The following is a 15,181-nucleotide window of genomic DNA, read 5'->3' as shown; positions in this document are numbered from 1 at the left end:
GTTTTCTAAGGAGACTTGCTACAACTTTTCAATTTTAAGAGTTTCGTCATTAGTGACACTTCCTCATTTTCAGTATTGTGTGTTATGTTGTCTATTTCCAGCAAAAGTATAGAATTAATTTGAAAATACATCTCTCAGCATACATGTAGACATAATTTCATAGGGTTTTCCACAGAAACTACCATTGGTTATGCCCAGTCACTCACTGGTTGTTTGGTGCTTTTTTTTTTTTTTTAGGGTTCCAGGGACAAAAAGTAGATAAGTTGTAGTTAAGAGAATACAGCCACATAATCATCATTTAATGTATACTTTTGCTTTAATGAAGAGACCTAAATCAATTGGAAGAGCCAAAATGCCCCTCAGACACTTTTCTCGTAATGTTCATCTATCAAAATGGCTCAGGTTCTCTGTGGGTTGCTTGGTGTTTAGAATCATTGCTCCAGGTTGCCACTGTCATTCTGTCTTCTCTGGCAAAACTGAGACAAAGATGACCCTTTTTTTTAAAGGTGATCCTTTTCTAAGCCTTAATCAGGAACTTGAACAACTTCTGTTTTTCAGGAGGAGAGAGTAAACATAAAATAAACTTTTTTTCATAGTACTATCTAAACCTTTCTTTGTTATGTCCAAAAGTAATGTGATTTTTTTTTCCTTCCCAACTCCTATTTGTTCTTTTAATCCTTTTGACTATTAATAGACTTCCTTCTCCATAGATGTAAAAATGCACGTTTCCTTTTCTCAGGCCTTGTGCCTTGGAGAGATTGTCCTAGGGCAAGCACAGGTGCATATCCTGGACTAGCTGATAATAGTCAAAACTAAGAAAGGTTCTACACAATGATCTACTTTTTTCTGATAATAGGTGGTAGTGGCATGGTGGGCTAAGTGGAGAAGTTTTGATTCCAGAATTTTTCTGTCCCTGCTCATTTACTCTTTCCCCTTTAGAGTGGCTTAATAAGTACATCCCTTTCTTTATAACTTATTGATCTTGAGAGGGGACTGTAGCTGATTGGACAATTGGACTATCTGGAGACTTCTTACATGCTTTTGTGTACTAAATATCTGACATCTCCTATCCTCTTTTTTACTAGCTCTTGTTAGCAAAGACTCAGCAGTGACAGAAGAGAAGTCCTTGCCAGTTTTCTACTTTGACTGAATTCTGGGGCACTTTTAAGTAAATTAAAATGGTCAGCTGATGAGTCTGTTTAGTGAATTGAATTTATGTTCTGTACTTTTAGTAATTATTTGATATGGCTTCATGCCAGATTATGTTGATGCATGCACATAAAAAACAGGGAATGTTTCTAAGCATTAGCAATTACTTTGGGGCAAACTTTTCCTGATTGCTTTTCTACCTGGAAGCTGATAATTTACAAGAAGAGTCATAAAGAAGCCTAAATAGGGAAGCGGACTTGGTCCAATGGATAGGGCGTCCGCCTACCACATGGGAGGTCCGTACTTCAAACCCCGGGCCTCACTGACCTGTGTGGAGCTGGCCCATGCTCAGTGCTGATGCACACAGGGAGTGCCCTGCCATGCAGGGGTGTCCCCGCGTAGGGGAGCCCCACGCACAAGGAGTGCTTCCATTAAGGAGAGCCGCCCAGCGCCAAAGAAAGTGCAGCCTGCCCAGGAATGACACCACACGCATGGAGAGCTGACACAACGTGATGACTCAACAAAAACAAACACAGATTCCCGGTGCTGCTGATAAGGATAGAAGTGGTCACAGAAGAACACACAGTGAATGGACACAGAGAGCAGACAACTCGGGGAGGAGAGGGGGGGAAGAGAGAAATAAATAAAAAATAAATCTTAAAAAAAAAAGAAGAAATAAAGAAACCTAAATAGGAGGCTTTGGGGTAATAGAATAAACATTTAAATGATAAAACCTGCTCTGTAATAAAAGGTTCCTCCTTTTGTGGTTGAAGTGCTTGAATGAAGTCCTATATTTCATAAAAGGTAACATTTCTAAGTATTAAAGGACTTTGCTGGAAAATTAGAGTATAAGCATGGTACTCTGGTAGTCGGAAGCTTTGAATTCTGTCTCTATCACCTACTAGCTGAGTTGAGAGCAGCCTTTTCTTATCTAGAAGATAAGAGGTTATAAAACCTACCTCTGAGGACTGTGTTGACCCAGAGGACAGAGTAGAATAAGATAACAAATACAAAGCATGGAATGCATAGTGGAAGGTCAGTAAAAGTTGCCTTTCTTCTTCCCCTTTGCAACTTTCCTTTCTAACACACTAAGTAATTCATATTTCATTTGAATATGGTCTTCCTCATGGATTGTATCAGTATGTGGTTCAAGAATTACATTTGGAGTGATTCAACAATGGCAGCGGAGGAATACTGATATGGGATGTTATTGACAGGATATATATGGTTGACAGGGAGTTATACAGGGCATATGCCCAGGGTATATGGTAATGTCTATATATACTCATAGTGGAAACAAAAACAACAGCTGGGGGGGTACTGGGCTCCTGGCCGGGGGGTCACTGTTGTGGGCCCTGGGAGAGCAGCGGCAATCCTCCAGGTGCAACGGCAAGAACCAGGAAGGAAGGAGGGCCCAACAGTGGGCTCGTGATACTAATGGTTACACTTTTGAGCCTATACACCTGCAATAAGAACAAGGCCTAGAGTAGCATTGTGCCTGGGGGTTTCCTCCTGACAGCCTTCATGTTACTCAAATGTGGCCACTCTCACAGCCAAACTCAGCGTGTAGATGCGATGCATTCCCCCCAGCATGGGACACGACACCCGGGGATGAGCCTCCCTGGCACCGAGGGATCACTACCACATACCAGCTGAAGAAGCAACTAGAAAATGACCTTGAATTAAAGATTCAATGCGGAACAGCAGAATATACCTGTCTACATATAATAACATGACTTCGGGAAGCTGTTTGACCTAATGTAAGGGGGAAATGGAAAGGAGAAATGAGATTATAAGGCTGTGAGTCTCTAAAAAAGAGTCTGGAGGTTGTCAGAAGGAATACCCCTATGTACAACTGAACAGAGTCTAAGAGACAGATAAGGTAGATACAACCCCAGGTATTGGTTCTTTTGAGGGATAAAGAGACCCACGGGTTCTATGGTCATGGCAGAAGGGGTTCACTGCCATGACAGATAGCCCTTCTTTGGAGCTGGTGTTTCTGCGTGATGGAATTGGACTCAGAGGGGATCTCTTTTCACAAGACTTGCATGCTACTTTATTGGAATTGTAGTTGGTGCTGGGTTTAAGATATATGTAGGGGATTTGAATCTCTGGACTGATTCTATGACACCTAGGCCCAGAGCCTCAACAGACTTCAGCTCCTACACTTTGATTTATTGGACTTACTCCACTCAGCTAACATGGAGTTGAAGAAGGTCAACCACCACAACATGGAGCCTAGAGTGTCTACAACTGGAAGCGGGAGGAGTGCATCCAGTACCCATGTGGAATCTAAGCCCTCACTTGACATAGATGTGCAATGGACACAACCAATCCAGTGTCCACAGAGAAAATGTGGAATGGGTGTGGGAACGGTAGCCATGGGGGCTGCTGGATGTGGGGAACGGGAGGAAGAGATGAGATGTGGAGGCGTTTTCGGGATGTGGAGTTGTCCTGGATAGTGCTTCACGGACAATTACGGGACATTATAGATCCCCCCAGGGCCCACTGGATGGAACGTGAGAGAGTCTGGGCTGTGATGTGGACCATTGACTATGGGGTGCAGTGATGCTCAGAGATGAACTTACCAGGTGCAATGGATGTGTCATGATGATGGGAGAGAGTGTTGCTGTGGGGGGAGTGGGGGGCGGGGGCGGTGGGCTTGAATGGGACCTCATATTTTTCATAATGTAATTTAAAAATAAATAAATAATTAATTAAAAAAAAAAAAAAAAGAATTACATTTGGCCAACTTTTCTCTCCACAGTGTGTACAAGTGAATATTACTCTTTAACTTGGTGGATGTTTCAGCCACTGCAGTGTCTGCATTTGCCATTGCAAACGTTTGTTCAAATAGAGCCAGACATTAGGCTGGCCAGTTCATTGCTTTTGCACAGTGTAGCCCTGTCACAGGTTTCATGTCTTACAGTCCCACTGTTTGCTGGTTCGAATGTGAATGTAAGTGAGCCACCAAACAATTCTTTCTCGTCATTAGTAAAGTACCACCATGCAGTGAGAGGACAGCAGCTTGCCCATGCTGTGAGGTGTGGCTAAGGAAAGAACCTGGGTTCCTGGGCTTTGACAGGTGGAAAGCACGTGGTTACTTTGCCTTTCCCATCCCCAGCGCCTCCTCACTCACTAGGGCCTTGGCGTTGTGCCTTGAAAAGAGTTGCTGCCGTTAGTTTGGGTCGCGGGAGCAACCTGGAGCATGTGTGACTCTTTCTTGCAGGCCAAGAGGAAGATCTTCCTGTTTGCAGTTGTTGCTGGGCTCATTCCCAAATAGTTCCTGGCACGTGATGGTTGGGGAATAAGTGAGTTGATTGAAGGAGTTTGTGCATGAATTGATTAAGTAAACTGTAGCATTTGTTTATATCTTTCGTGTAGTCAAGTTACTTTCTTCTAGGCTTGAAGAATTTCCTGTAAGAATTAGCTTCTCAGTGAAGAATCTGCCAACACCCTGTGGGTTCTCTTTTCTAAAACTGTTAATACTCTTAGGACCCCAAGGTAAATAAACTCATGCTGCGTCGAGTTACCTATTTATTCTCTATTCTGTATGCACATCGGCAGTCTGAGAATCTCTTGGGAATGTGCAGTCTCTCTCAAAATGGTCACTGAAATTTTCAGTTTATATTTCTGTATTCACAAGAGCATTTAAAGAGGAGACCAGGTAGAAAGGGTGTAGGTTTAATGAACGAGAAGTCCTTGGGTGACCCAAATATATTAGGCTGTGAAGTGTTCTATAGCTGTTGATTAGGTTGTGCTGGTTTAGAGTATCGTTCAAGCATCCTGTTTCCTTATTGATATTCTGTCTAAATGTTCTGTGCATTATTGAAAGTGGTTGTGTACAAGTCTCCTACTATTAATGTAGACTTTCTATTTCTCCCTTCAATTGTATCAATTATTGCTTCATATGTTTTGGGGTTATGCCATTAGGTACATTTATATTTATAATTGCTGTATCTTCTCATTCAGTTGACACCTTTATCAGTATATAGTGACCTTTTTTGTCCCTTGTAAGGGTTTTTGACTTAAAGTCTATTTTATCTGATTAGTATTGCTACCCCAGCTCTCTTTTGGTTACTATTTGCATGGTACATATTTTTCTATCCTTTTATTTTCTGCCTAGTTACGTCTTTGAAATTAATATGAATTTCTTGTAAACAACATATAGTTAGGTCATGCTTTTTTAGAGGTTCTGCCAACCTCTGCCTTTTGTTTGGGGATTTTGCTCATTTACGTTTATTAATTTTTTTCAGGTACTGAGGGCCAGGGATTAAACCTAGGACCTCATATATGGGAAGCCAGCGCTCAACCACTGAGCCAAATCTGCTTCCCTGAGTTGTTTTTTTTTTTCTTTTGTTTTGCTTGTTGTTGTTTTTTTTTCCGGGAGGCACTGGGAACTGAATGCAGGACCTCCCATGTGGGAGGCAGGTGCTCAACCACTTGAGCCATAGTCCCTTCTCAAGAAATGACTTGATAGGTTATTTTTTTTAAGGAGGTACCTTATTCATGGGAAGCAGGCGCACAACCACTGAGCTACAACCGCTCCACAATGAGAGTTTGGTTTTTTTTTTTTTTTTATGAGGTACTGGGGATTTAACCTTGGACCTTATACAGGAGGAGCAGACTCTCAAGCACTGAGCTACATGCACTCTTCCCTCCATATACATTTAAAGTACCTACTGATAATGCAGGATTTTTTCTTTCCTTTTGCTATTTGGTCTTTGTAGGTCATATACTTTTTTGTTACTTGATTCTTCCATTAATGCCTACTTTCATATTTATTTGACTTTTGTAGTGTACCATTTTGAGTTCTTATTTCCTAAAGTATATATTTTTCAAATATTTTCTTGGTGGTTACCATTGAATTTAAATTTAACAACTTAAATTTATAACAATCACTTTTGATTTGATACTGTCAGTAAGATACACGAACACTGTTCCTATAACCCTCTGTTCCTCTACCTTTTCTATTGTACTTGTTACGATTATTATAGCTTTGTGCATTATATGACCAAAACCATAGCTTTGTCATTACTTTTTAATGCACTTTCATTTTAGAAACTGTTAGAAGTAAAAAATGGAGTTGTATAACAAAAATTATAATACAATAGTACTGGCATTTATAATTATGTAAATGATCACCTTTTCCAGAAACCTTTATTTTTTTATTCTGCTTCCATCCATTGTCTGGTATCCTTTCCTTTCCATCTGAAGAACTCCTTTTAGGATTGCTTGTATGGCAGGTCTCATGGTGACAAACTCCCTCTTGGAGTTACCTTGTCACAACATGTTCTCCCTTGCAGCTTTCAAAACTTTTTCCTTGTCCTTGGCATTCAAAAGTTTGGCTACTGTGTGCCTAGGCATATGGTTCTCTTCTAATTATCCTGTATGGGGATCATCGAGGTGCTTGTATGTGTCCATGTAATTTGTTAAAATTGAGATATTTTCTTCCAGTATTTCTGTGAATATTCCTTCTGCCTCTTTGTTTCTTTCTTCTCCTTCTGGGACTCCCCATAATGCATATATTGGTAACTTGAGAGTATCCCTCAGGTTCCCTAAGGCTCTCTTTACTTCTTTGCATTCTTTTTACTTTCTGTTTTTCAGCCAGAATCATTTCACTAGCCTTATCTTCAACTTGACTTATTCGTTCTTCTGCAATCTCCAGTTCGCATTTGAAATTCTAAGCAATTTTTCATTTCAGTTACTGTGGTCTTCAATGCCAGTATTTCTGTTCAGTTCCTATATTATCTATCTTTGTATTGAAATTTTCATATTGTTTGTGCATTGTTTTCCTGATAGCCTTTGGTTCTTTCCCAGTATTTTCCTTCATTTCCTTGAACATGTTGCGGATAATTTTTTTTAAGTCTTTGGTATGTTCAAAGTTGGGCATTCTTCATTGACGGTTTCTGGATTTTCATCTTGTTCCTTCCAGGGGCCATCATTTCTGTTTCTTTGTTTTTGTTTTTAAAGATTTATTTTTTTATTTATTTCTTTACCCTTCCCCTCCCCCCTCCACTTGTCTGCTCTCCGTGTCCATTTGTTGTGTGTTCTTCTGTGTCCGCTTATATTCTTGTCAGCAGCACTGGGAATCTGTGTCTCTTTGTTGTGTCATCTTGCTGCATTAGCTCTCCATGTGTGCGGTGCAACTCCTGGGCAGGCTGCACTTTTTTTTGTGCTGGGCGGCTCTCCTTGAGGGGCACACTCCTTGTGCATGGGGCTCCCTTACATGGGGGATACCCTTGCATGGCACAGCACTCCTTGCATGCATCAGCACTGCACGTGGGCCAGCTCATCACATGGGCCAGGAGGCCTTGGGTTTGAACCCTGGACCTCCCATGTGGTAGGTGGATGCCCTATCCATTGAACCAAATCTGCTTCCCTCCTGTTTCTTTGCTTTGTGATCTTTTGTTGCACACTATACATTTTTTTCATGTTTTAAACTGTTAACTCTGGGATTTGGTCCCTGAGCTGTCTATTCCTTAAATTGGTATTCAGATAGTGATAAGACAGAGATTTTCTTGATTGTCAGGATGTAACAGAAACAAACCATTATTTTTACTTTATTTTAGTATTTCTAAATTAACATGTATTCTATTTCTAAACTTTAAACCCATCACTATATTTCAATTTCCTGTTAATTGAATTTGGCAATATTTTAGGCTTCATTGAAGAAGTTTTGGATCACAAAGAGGTTCAACTATGGCAGGGGAGGAACACTGGTGTGGGGTATTATTGATGGGGGGCACATGGGTGGGAGGGAGTTCTCTAGGGCAAGTATATAGGGGAAATGTTCTGATATATGTTGGGTATTTTCATAGTAGTTACAGTTAAAAATGTCAACTGAGAGTGTTGAGTTCCTACACAGGGGAGCTCTGTCACATTCCCCAGTGCAACAGCAATAATCCCCCAAGTCCAACGGCAAAGACCAACAAGGAAGGATGGTCCAATAATGAGCCCTTGATACTGATTACTATGCTTATGAGCCTGTGTGCCAGAAATATGAACTGGGCCTGTTGCTGCAGGGTTCCTGAGAGTTACCTCCTGAGAGCCTCCATCTTGCCAAATGCGGCCACTCTCTAAGCCAAACTCAGCATGTAAATGCATTACCTTCCCCCCAGCATGGGACATGACTCCCAGGGATGAGCCTCCCTGGTGCCGAGAGATTACTACCAATCACTAACTGGTGATGATACTAGAAAGAGACCTTGAATAAAAGGGTCAACTCAGACCAGCAGAATATCTCAGCCTACATGTAATATCATGTCTTAAAAACTGCTTTTTGACCTTGAATAAAAGGGGAAAATGGCAAAAACAAATCAGTTTATATGGCTAAGAGTCTTCAAAAAAGAGTCGGGAAGTCATCAGAGGCGTTGCACTTATGCACACCTAAGCAGGATCCCAGAAAACAGCCAGAGTAGATACAACCCTAGGTACTGGTTCTCCTGAAGGCTGTATGGTCATGGCAGATGGATTTAGAGTTCTGTGCCATATCAGAGGACCCTACTTTGGAATTTGTGCTCCTGAGTGTGATGGAGCTGGACTCAGATGTGACCTTTCTACACATACCTTTTTTGGTCACTTTTACTGAACCTGTGGTTGGCGCTAGGGAAGGTGTATACACAGGGGACTTGAATCTCTGGACTTGCTATGTGCCAGCTGGGCCCTGAGCCTCAGCAGAGTTGCAACTCTTACTCTCTGGTTCATTGGACTTAACCAGGTCAACTAACAGGGAAGTGAAGATGGTCAGCCACCGTACCAGGGAATCAAGAGTGCCTACAACTTCAAGCAGAATTGCATCCATCATCCAGGTGGAATCAAAGCTCCCTCTTGATCTAGAGGTGGAGTGGACATCACCATCCCAGGGTCCACAGAATGGAGGAATAAAATATGGATTAGAGTGGACTTACTGATATTCTCCTATAAAACTGTTGTGACTAGTAATAGAAGAAATTGTAGCATTGAGGTGGAGAAAGTGGCCACTGTAGTTGCTGAGAGGGAGGAGGCGCTGTGATGGGGGGGCATTTTGGGGGCTTTGAGTTGTCCTGGATGATGTTGCAGGGCCAGATGCTGGACTTTGTATATCCTGCCATAACCCACTGAAAGTACTGGGGGAGAGTATAAACTACAATGTAAACTATTATCCATGTGGTGCAGCAGTGCTCCAGGATGTGTTCACGGAGTGTGATGAGTGTGCTGCAGTGATGGGGGAGGTTGTTGGTGTGGAGGGGTGGGGAGTATATGGGAACCTCTTATGTTTTTTAATGAAAATACATTTTTCGAAAATGATGGGGGTGGGGGGTGGAGAGTGGGTTATATGGAAACCTTTTACATTTTTTAATGTAATGTTCTTTGTGAGCTATTAACTTTACTTTAAAAAAGTGTAAAAAAATAAAAAGAAAGAAGCCAAAGCAAAAATCACCTTTCAGGATCTTTGCAAATTAGCTTTAGTTCTAACCCTCCTATCAAGAAGATCAGCCTGAGGAGAAAGTACAGTGTAGGATCCTTTCATTCTGTCTGAAGTCTATGTCTTGTTCTGTGTTTGTGCTTGCATCCTTAGGAATTCCTCCTTTTACAAAAATTGAAAGGTTTCCTCTTTCTTCTCCCCCAGAGTCTGTTGTATGATTTAAATCAGGTAATCCTTTGCCCTAGGCCACTTTGACTTAATTGCTTCTTTAGCTCTCTGTCAGCTGCTTCTGCCAGCAGGGCAAGTATTGGGAGCAGGAGGGGTTTCCTGGTTCAGATTTCCATGCTGCCACCTGATAGATTGGCAGGACATTGGACATTGGGCACCCCACTATGTGCATAGGGTTCTTCAGGAACAGAGCTAGGGCACACAATAGGAGCGCAGCCCTGCAGGACACTACCCTGGTAAAGGGGTGCGAGCAGGGCCATCAAGGGCATGGATTTTTTTTTTTTTTTTTTTTTTAATATTTATTTATTATTATTATTTTTAATTACATTAAAAAATATATATGAGGTCCCATTCAACCCCACCGCCCCCGCCCCCCACACCCCCCACAGCAACACTCTCTCCCATCATCGTGATACATCCATTGCACCTGGTAAGTTCATCTCTGAGCATCACTGCACCCCATAGTCAATGGTCCACATCATAGCCCAGACTCTCTCACGTTCCATCCAGTGGGCCCTGGGGGGATCTACAGTGTCCCGTAATTGTCCGTGAAGCACTATCCAGGACAACTCCACGTTCCGAAAACGCCTCCACATCTCATCTCTTCCTCCCGTTCCCCACACCCAGCAGCCCCCATGGCTACCGTTCCCACACCCATTTCACATTTCCTCTGTGGACATTGGATTGGTTGTGTCCATTGCACACCTATGTCAAGTGAGGGCTTAGATTCCACATGGGTACTGGATGCACTCTTCCTGCTTCTAGTTGTAGACACTCTAGGCTCCATGTTGTGGTGGTTGACCTTCTTCAACTCCATGTTAGCTGAGTGGAGTAAGTCCAATAAGTCAAAGAAGGGCATGGATTTTAAGCTATGTTTTCTTGATTCAGCACTCACCCAGGTACTGAAATCCATGAACTGTTTTCCAGAATTTTGAGGAAGATAGCTCTGCTGATTTTTGCTAGCTGTTCAAAGATTCCCTGGGGGGATGGCACCCTGGAGCATCGTATGCCACCATCTTGGTCAACCAGAAGTTAACTTATTTTTTATTGTTATAATTATGAAGTTGATTCATAACTGAATGGCTGCATTTCCTTGGTTAGGTACATTACAAAATGTAATGCTACATTTTGAAAAACAGTATCACATGATATAAAACCAAGGGAATATCTATATGTAAAAACTGTGTTAACTTTAATCAGCTTGTCAAATGTGTCTTTTTTGCATCTTCACGGTTTATAAAGAATCTGGTTTGTATACTTTGGAGACTTTAGAGTTTTTCTTCTTTCTGAAAGTAGAACTGAAAATTTAGTTTGTTTCTTTTATTTAACACAAAATAGAAAATGCAAAAGACGAGAAGGGGAATAAAAGAAGCATGGTAGATTTGAAAGTGAAATACTCTATTGCATTTATTTTCCCCTTTAGATCTTTTAGAGAAATCTCGCGTTGTTAAGCAGCCAAGAGGTGAAAGAAACTTTCATGTGTTCTATCAACTGCTCTCTGGTGCCTCAGAGGAGCTCCTCAGTAAGTCTTTGTTTCCAAAGCATTTTATTTAAAAGTGTCCCATATGTATTTACCCTTACTTCTTAGGATTCTTCCATGACTCTGATTGACGTGGAGAAGGGGTGTGTTTGCTCTTACCCGCCCCCCTGGCATTTATTTGATATCCTTGTATCTCACTAGATTATATAACATACATCTTACACAGGCTAAATTAATCTAAATATTGGGGGAGGGACTAATCATAATCAAGAAATTTAAATTAAATCAGCAGTGAGTTATCCATCATACATAGATTAGCAAAAGTTATTAAAAAAGATAAAGCTGGAAGAGTTGTCAGGTACTGGTCTACCGAGAGGTTGTGGGTTTCACTCAAAGTGAGGCCTTCAATCGGCAATCTAAAATAAGGATTGTAGGATAATCAGAACCTTTCAGCCCATCACTCTGCTTCTCAGAATATATCCCAACAAAATAATTCAAAAGAATCCAAAAAACAATTTGTATGAAGAGATTTATTGTTGTCCTATGTTTATTATTAGAAACTGGAGACAATCCAGTGCCAATTTCGGGGGGAATTGCTGGGCAGATATCAAATGTCATAATGAAATAGTACACTGAATATATTTCATGTTATAAAAATATGGGAAGTGCCTTACCCAATAAAAATAAATGTAAAAACACAGGTTTTAATTATGTACAATGGTAGTAAAGGTGATTTTTGAAAAATGCTCTTTTTGATACTGGGGTATCAATTTTTGTTCTGTTTGATTCCATACATAATATGAAAGTTGTTTTATCTGGATAGTTAAAGGAACGTGATAGGAAAGTTGATTGCATTTATCGAAGCAACTCATTATTTGTATGTGTAATTCAATAGATAAGCTTAAACTTGAGCGGGATTTCAGCAGATATAACTACTTGAGTCTGGACTCTGCCAAAGTTAATGGAGTGGATGATGCTGCAAATTTCAGAACTGTTAGGGTAAGATGCAATGCCTTTATTATACTTTAAAACGGGCTAACCTGGAATTGGTAATAATTCTGAGTTTTCTTTTCAAGTATAACTCATGTTCCCTAAGGATTTATAATTATACAAGAATTTATTGTATTTCTTTTGGTTTTGTTTTGTTTAGTAGCTCACAATTCATACAATGTTTTAAAATGCTATCCTTTACTAGAGCATGTTTTTTGCCATTTATTGAAAGGAGCATTTAGATTATCCTGGGGTTTGACTCTCTTAATGCTGTGTTTAAATTTCAAATGTTTTCATTGTTGAAGTTCAGTACTTAATTTCTAAGTGTGAAAACTGCTGTGGGATCATGTTAAATCAAAACTGTTTGTGAGACAACCATACTGTAATGCAGTTTTAGAAAAATCATGTACAAATCAGAATGCTTAGCATTCCATGCTCATTAGAAAGGAAATGATTTAAAATAATATTCTGTTTTTGGCATTTACATGGCACTTTAAAATGTACTCTTATTATGACATGATATGGTAACTGGGATGTACTGTCTCTACAGAGACAGCTATGGTGGTAGGGAGGAGGGTGAGTAGGTTGGAATAGAAATAAAACAAGATTGGCATCAATTAATTGGGTTGAGGCTGAATGAAAGAGATACATGGCTTCTTTCCCTGTTCTCTCTACTTTTGCATATATTTGAATTCTTCCAGAACAAAAAAACTTAGGTTAGTCCCAATGCTACGTATCTTTCTTACCAAAAAAAGAAACAAGCCAAGTTCTTCTTAACAAGAAAGAATCTCTCAGAGTATGTCATTTAAAAAAACCTGTATAAACATCCTCATTACAGAAATAGTCTGTTGATTCCTGAACATGGTTTTTTTTTTTATTGAGATACTGCGGCTGGTGATTGAACCTGGGACCTCCTATGTGCGAAACTGGTGCTCAACTACTGAGCCATATCAGCTCCCATGATTTTGTTTTAAGCCTTGAGTTCAAGAACAATTCTTTTTTTAATTTTATTTTTTAATTTTATTTTTAAAGAAGCTTTAGATTATCAAGAACAATTCTGTTACCATTTTGCCTGGCACATGATTGACATTCAATAAAAATTTATGAATGAATGAAAACTTCTTGTATGCATAGTGCCTTGGACTAAGCATTTCACCTTTGCAAACTGTTGAATTATCTTATATGTAAAAAGAGGTTTTGTTTGTAGGGAGTTGTGAAAGCTTTTTATTTGGTTTTGTTTTTAGCAGCAGAACCCCAGTATAAAAATAACATTATACGCACTGTGCTGCTGTGGTTGAACTGGGGAAAGGAACTCAGAATTCAGCCCTCAGCCTCTTCTTCTGCCTTCTTCTTTGTGGGGTGCCCTCTGCCGCAGCATGGGAGGGCCTCTAGGACTCCTTGAATGATAAATTGAAATCATGGTACAGTGGTGAGTTGGCCCATGTTCAGTGCTGCTGCGTGCAAGGAGTGCGGGGCCATGTAGGGATGCCCCCATGTAGAGGAGCCCCATACGCAAGGAGTATGCCCCGGAAGGAGAGCCACCCCGCGTGAAAAAAGCACGGCCTGCCTAGGAGTCGCACCGCACACATGGATTGCTGACGCAACACAAAAGAGATGCAGTTTCCCAGTGCCGCCTGATGATACAAGCAGACACAGAAGAACACACGGTGAATGGCGAATGAACACAGAGCAGACAAGGGGGCGGGGGAGAAATAAATAAAATAGATCTTAAAAAAAAGAAACACGGTCCAAGATTTAACTCCACATTGGTGCTGCCAGGTCTGTTAACAGGTTTACCTTTCACAAAGTTGTCTTTTTAGTCTTTTGTTTAGAAATAAATTGGTACTATAATTCATTAAACAAATAAAAGAACAACAGAAAGAAAACTAGTGCCTTTTTCTGTTTTTTTCCTAGAATGCCATGCAGATTGTGGGCTTTATGGATCATGAGACTGAGTCTGTATTGGAGGTGGTGGCAGCAGTGTTGAAACTGGGGAACATCGAGTTCAAGCCCGAATCTCGAGTGAATGGCTTAGATGAAAGCAAAATCAAAGATAAAAATGGTATGTCAGTAAAGAATCCACTTTGTTTAGCAAACTTGCTTTGAACCTCTGCCCAGTTTTTAATATAGAAAATAAACTTTTGCTTTCGTTGATTTGAAAAAGCTTTCTAGTGAAACTGAGCGGAAATACAATTTTGGCTATGTTTTAACTCTTGATTTATGCATTTTATACTGTTCAGTTTGAATATGCATGTCATAAAACAAAACTGTTAGAACAACATAAGTCCTAATTTTGTGTGTGTGTCCCCCACCCCCCACCAGAGTTAAAAGAAATCTGTGAGTTGACCGGCATTGATCAGTCAGTTCTAGAGCGAGCCTTCAGCTTCCGAACAGTTGAGGCCAAGCAGGAGAAAGTTTCAACTACACTGAACGTGGCTCAGGTGGGTGAACTACAGTATAATACGGAAGAGGGTTTTTAAAAAGTCTATGGTATTTTTCTAGAAATGAAAAGAAAAATTTTAATTTGTGTACTGTTATCTTAATTTACATACTGTTTCCCAGACATTGTTCTAGACACAGCAGTAAACTACAGATTAAGATTCCTGCCCTCCTGGAGCTTAAAATTCTTGGGGCCCTAGAGGGGGAGAAAGGGTGTTAGGGATGACAGACAGTAAACAATAGACACAATAAATAGGTAAATTATGTACATATATATATATATAGCAAGTTAGCAGGTCGTAAATGCAGTGGACAAAGAGAAAAAGTAGAGCATAAGAAGAGGGACCCAGGATTCTGGGGAGAGGGTAAGGAGAGGCCAAGTGAGGTAGGGACCTATCAGAAGCTTTTGAACAGAAAAGTGACATTATCTGACTTGTATTTCAGTGGGTCACCGGGCTGGGGGAGGAGGGTGTAAAAACAGGAACTGT

At 40.5% G+C, this 15,181-nt stretch overlaps 1 protein-coding gene across 7 annotated transcripts in view; it reads left to right on the top strand.

Annotated features, from left to right (window-relative positions):
* The window catches only part of MYO1B (myosin IB), a 205,971-nt gene that overhangs the window by 117,736 nt on the left and 73,054 nt on the right, over positions 1-15,181 (top strand). For all 7 annotated transcript variants that reach the window (XM_023592571.2, XM_058300483.2, XM_058300481.1 and 4 more), the window contains 4 exons: positions 11,208-11,306; positions 12,160-12,263; positions 14,169-14,316; positions 14,577-14,695. In XM_023592571.2, coding sequence (XP_023448339.1) covers positions 11,208-11,306; positions 12,160-12,263; positions 14,169-14,316; positions 14,577-14,695 — 470 coding nt within the window. The remainder of the gene's footprint in view (positions 1-11,207; positions 11,307-12,159; positions 12,264-14,168; positions 14,317-14,576; positions 14,696-15,181) is intronic.

Source organism: Dasypus novemcinctus, chromosome 7 (assembly GCF_030445035.2).
Source record: "Dasypus novemcinctus isolate mDasNov1 chromosome 7, mDasNov1.1.hap2, whole genome shotgun sequence".
Taxonomy (NCBI): domain Eukaryota; kingdom Metazoa; phylum Chordata; class Mammalia; order Cingulata; family Dasypodidae; genus Dasypus; species Dasypus novemcinctus.
Note: the sequence above shows the minus strand (reverse complement) of the source record. Positions and strands in the feature narration are given on the sequence as shown.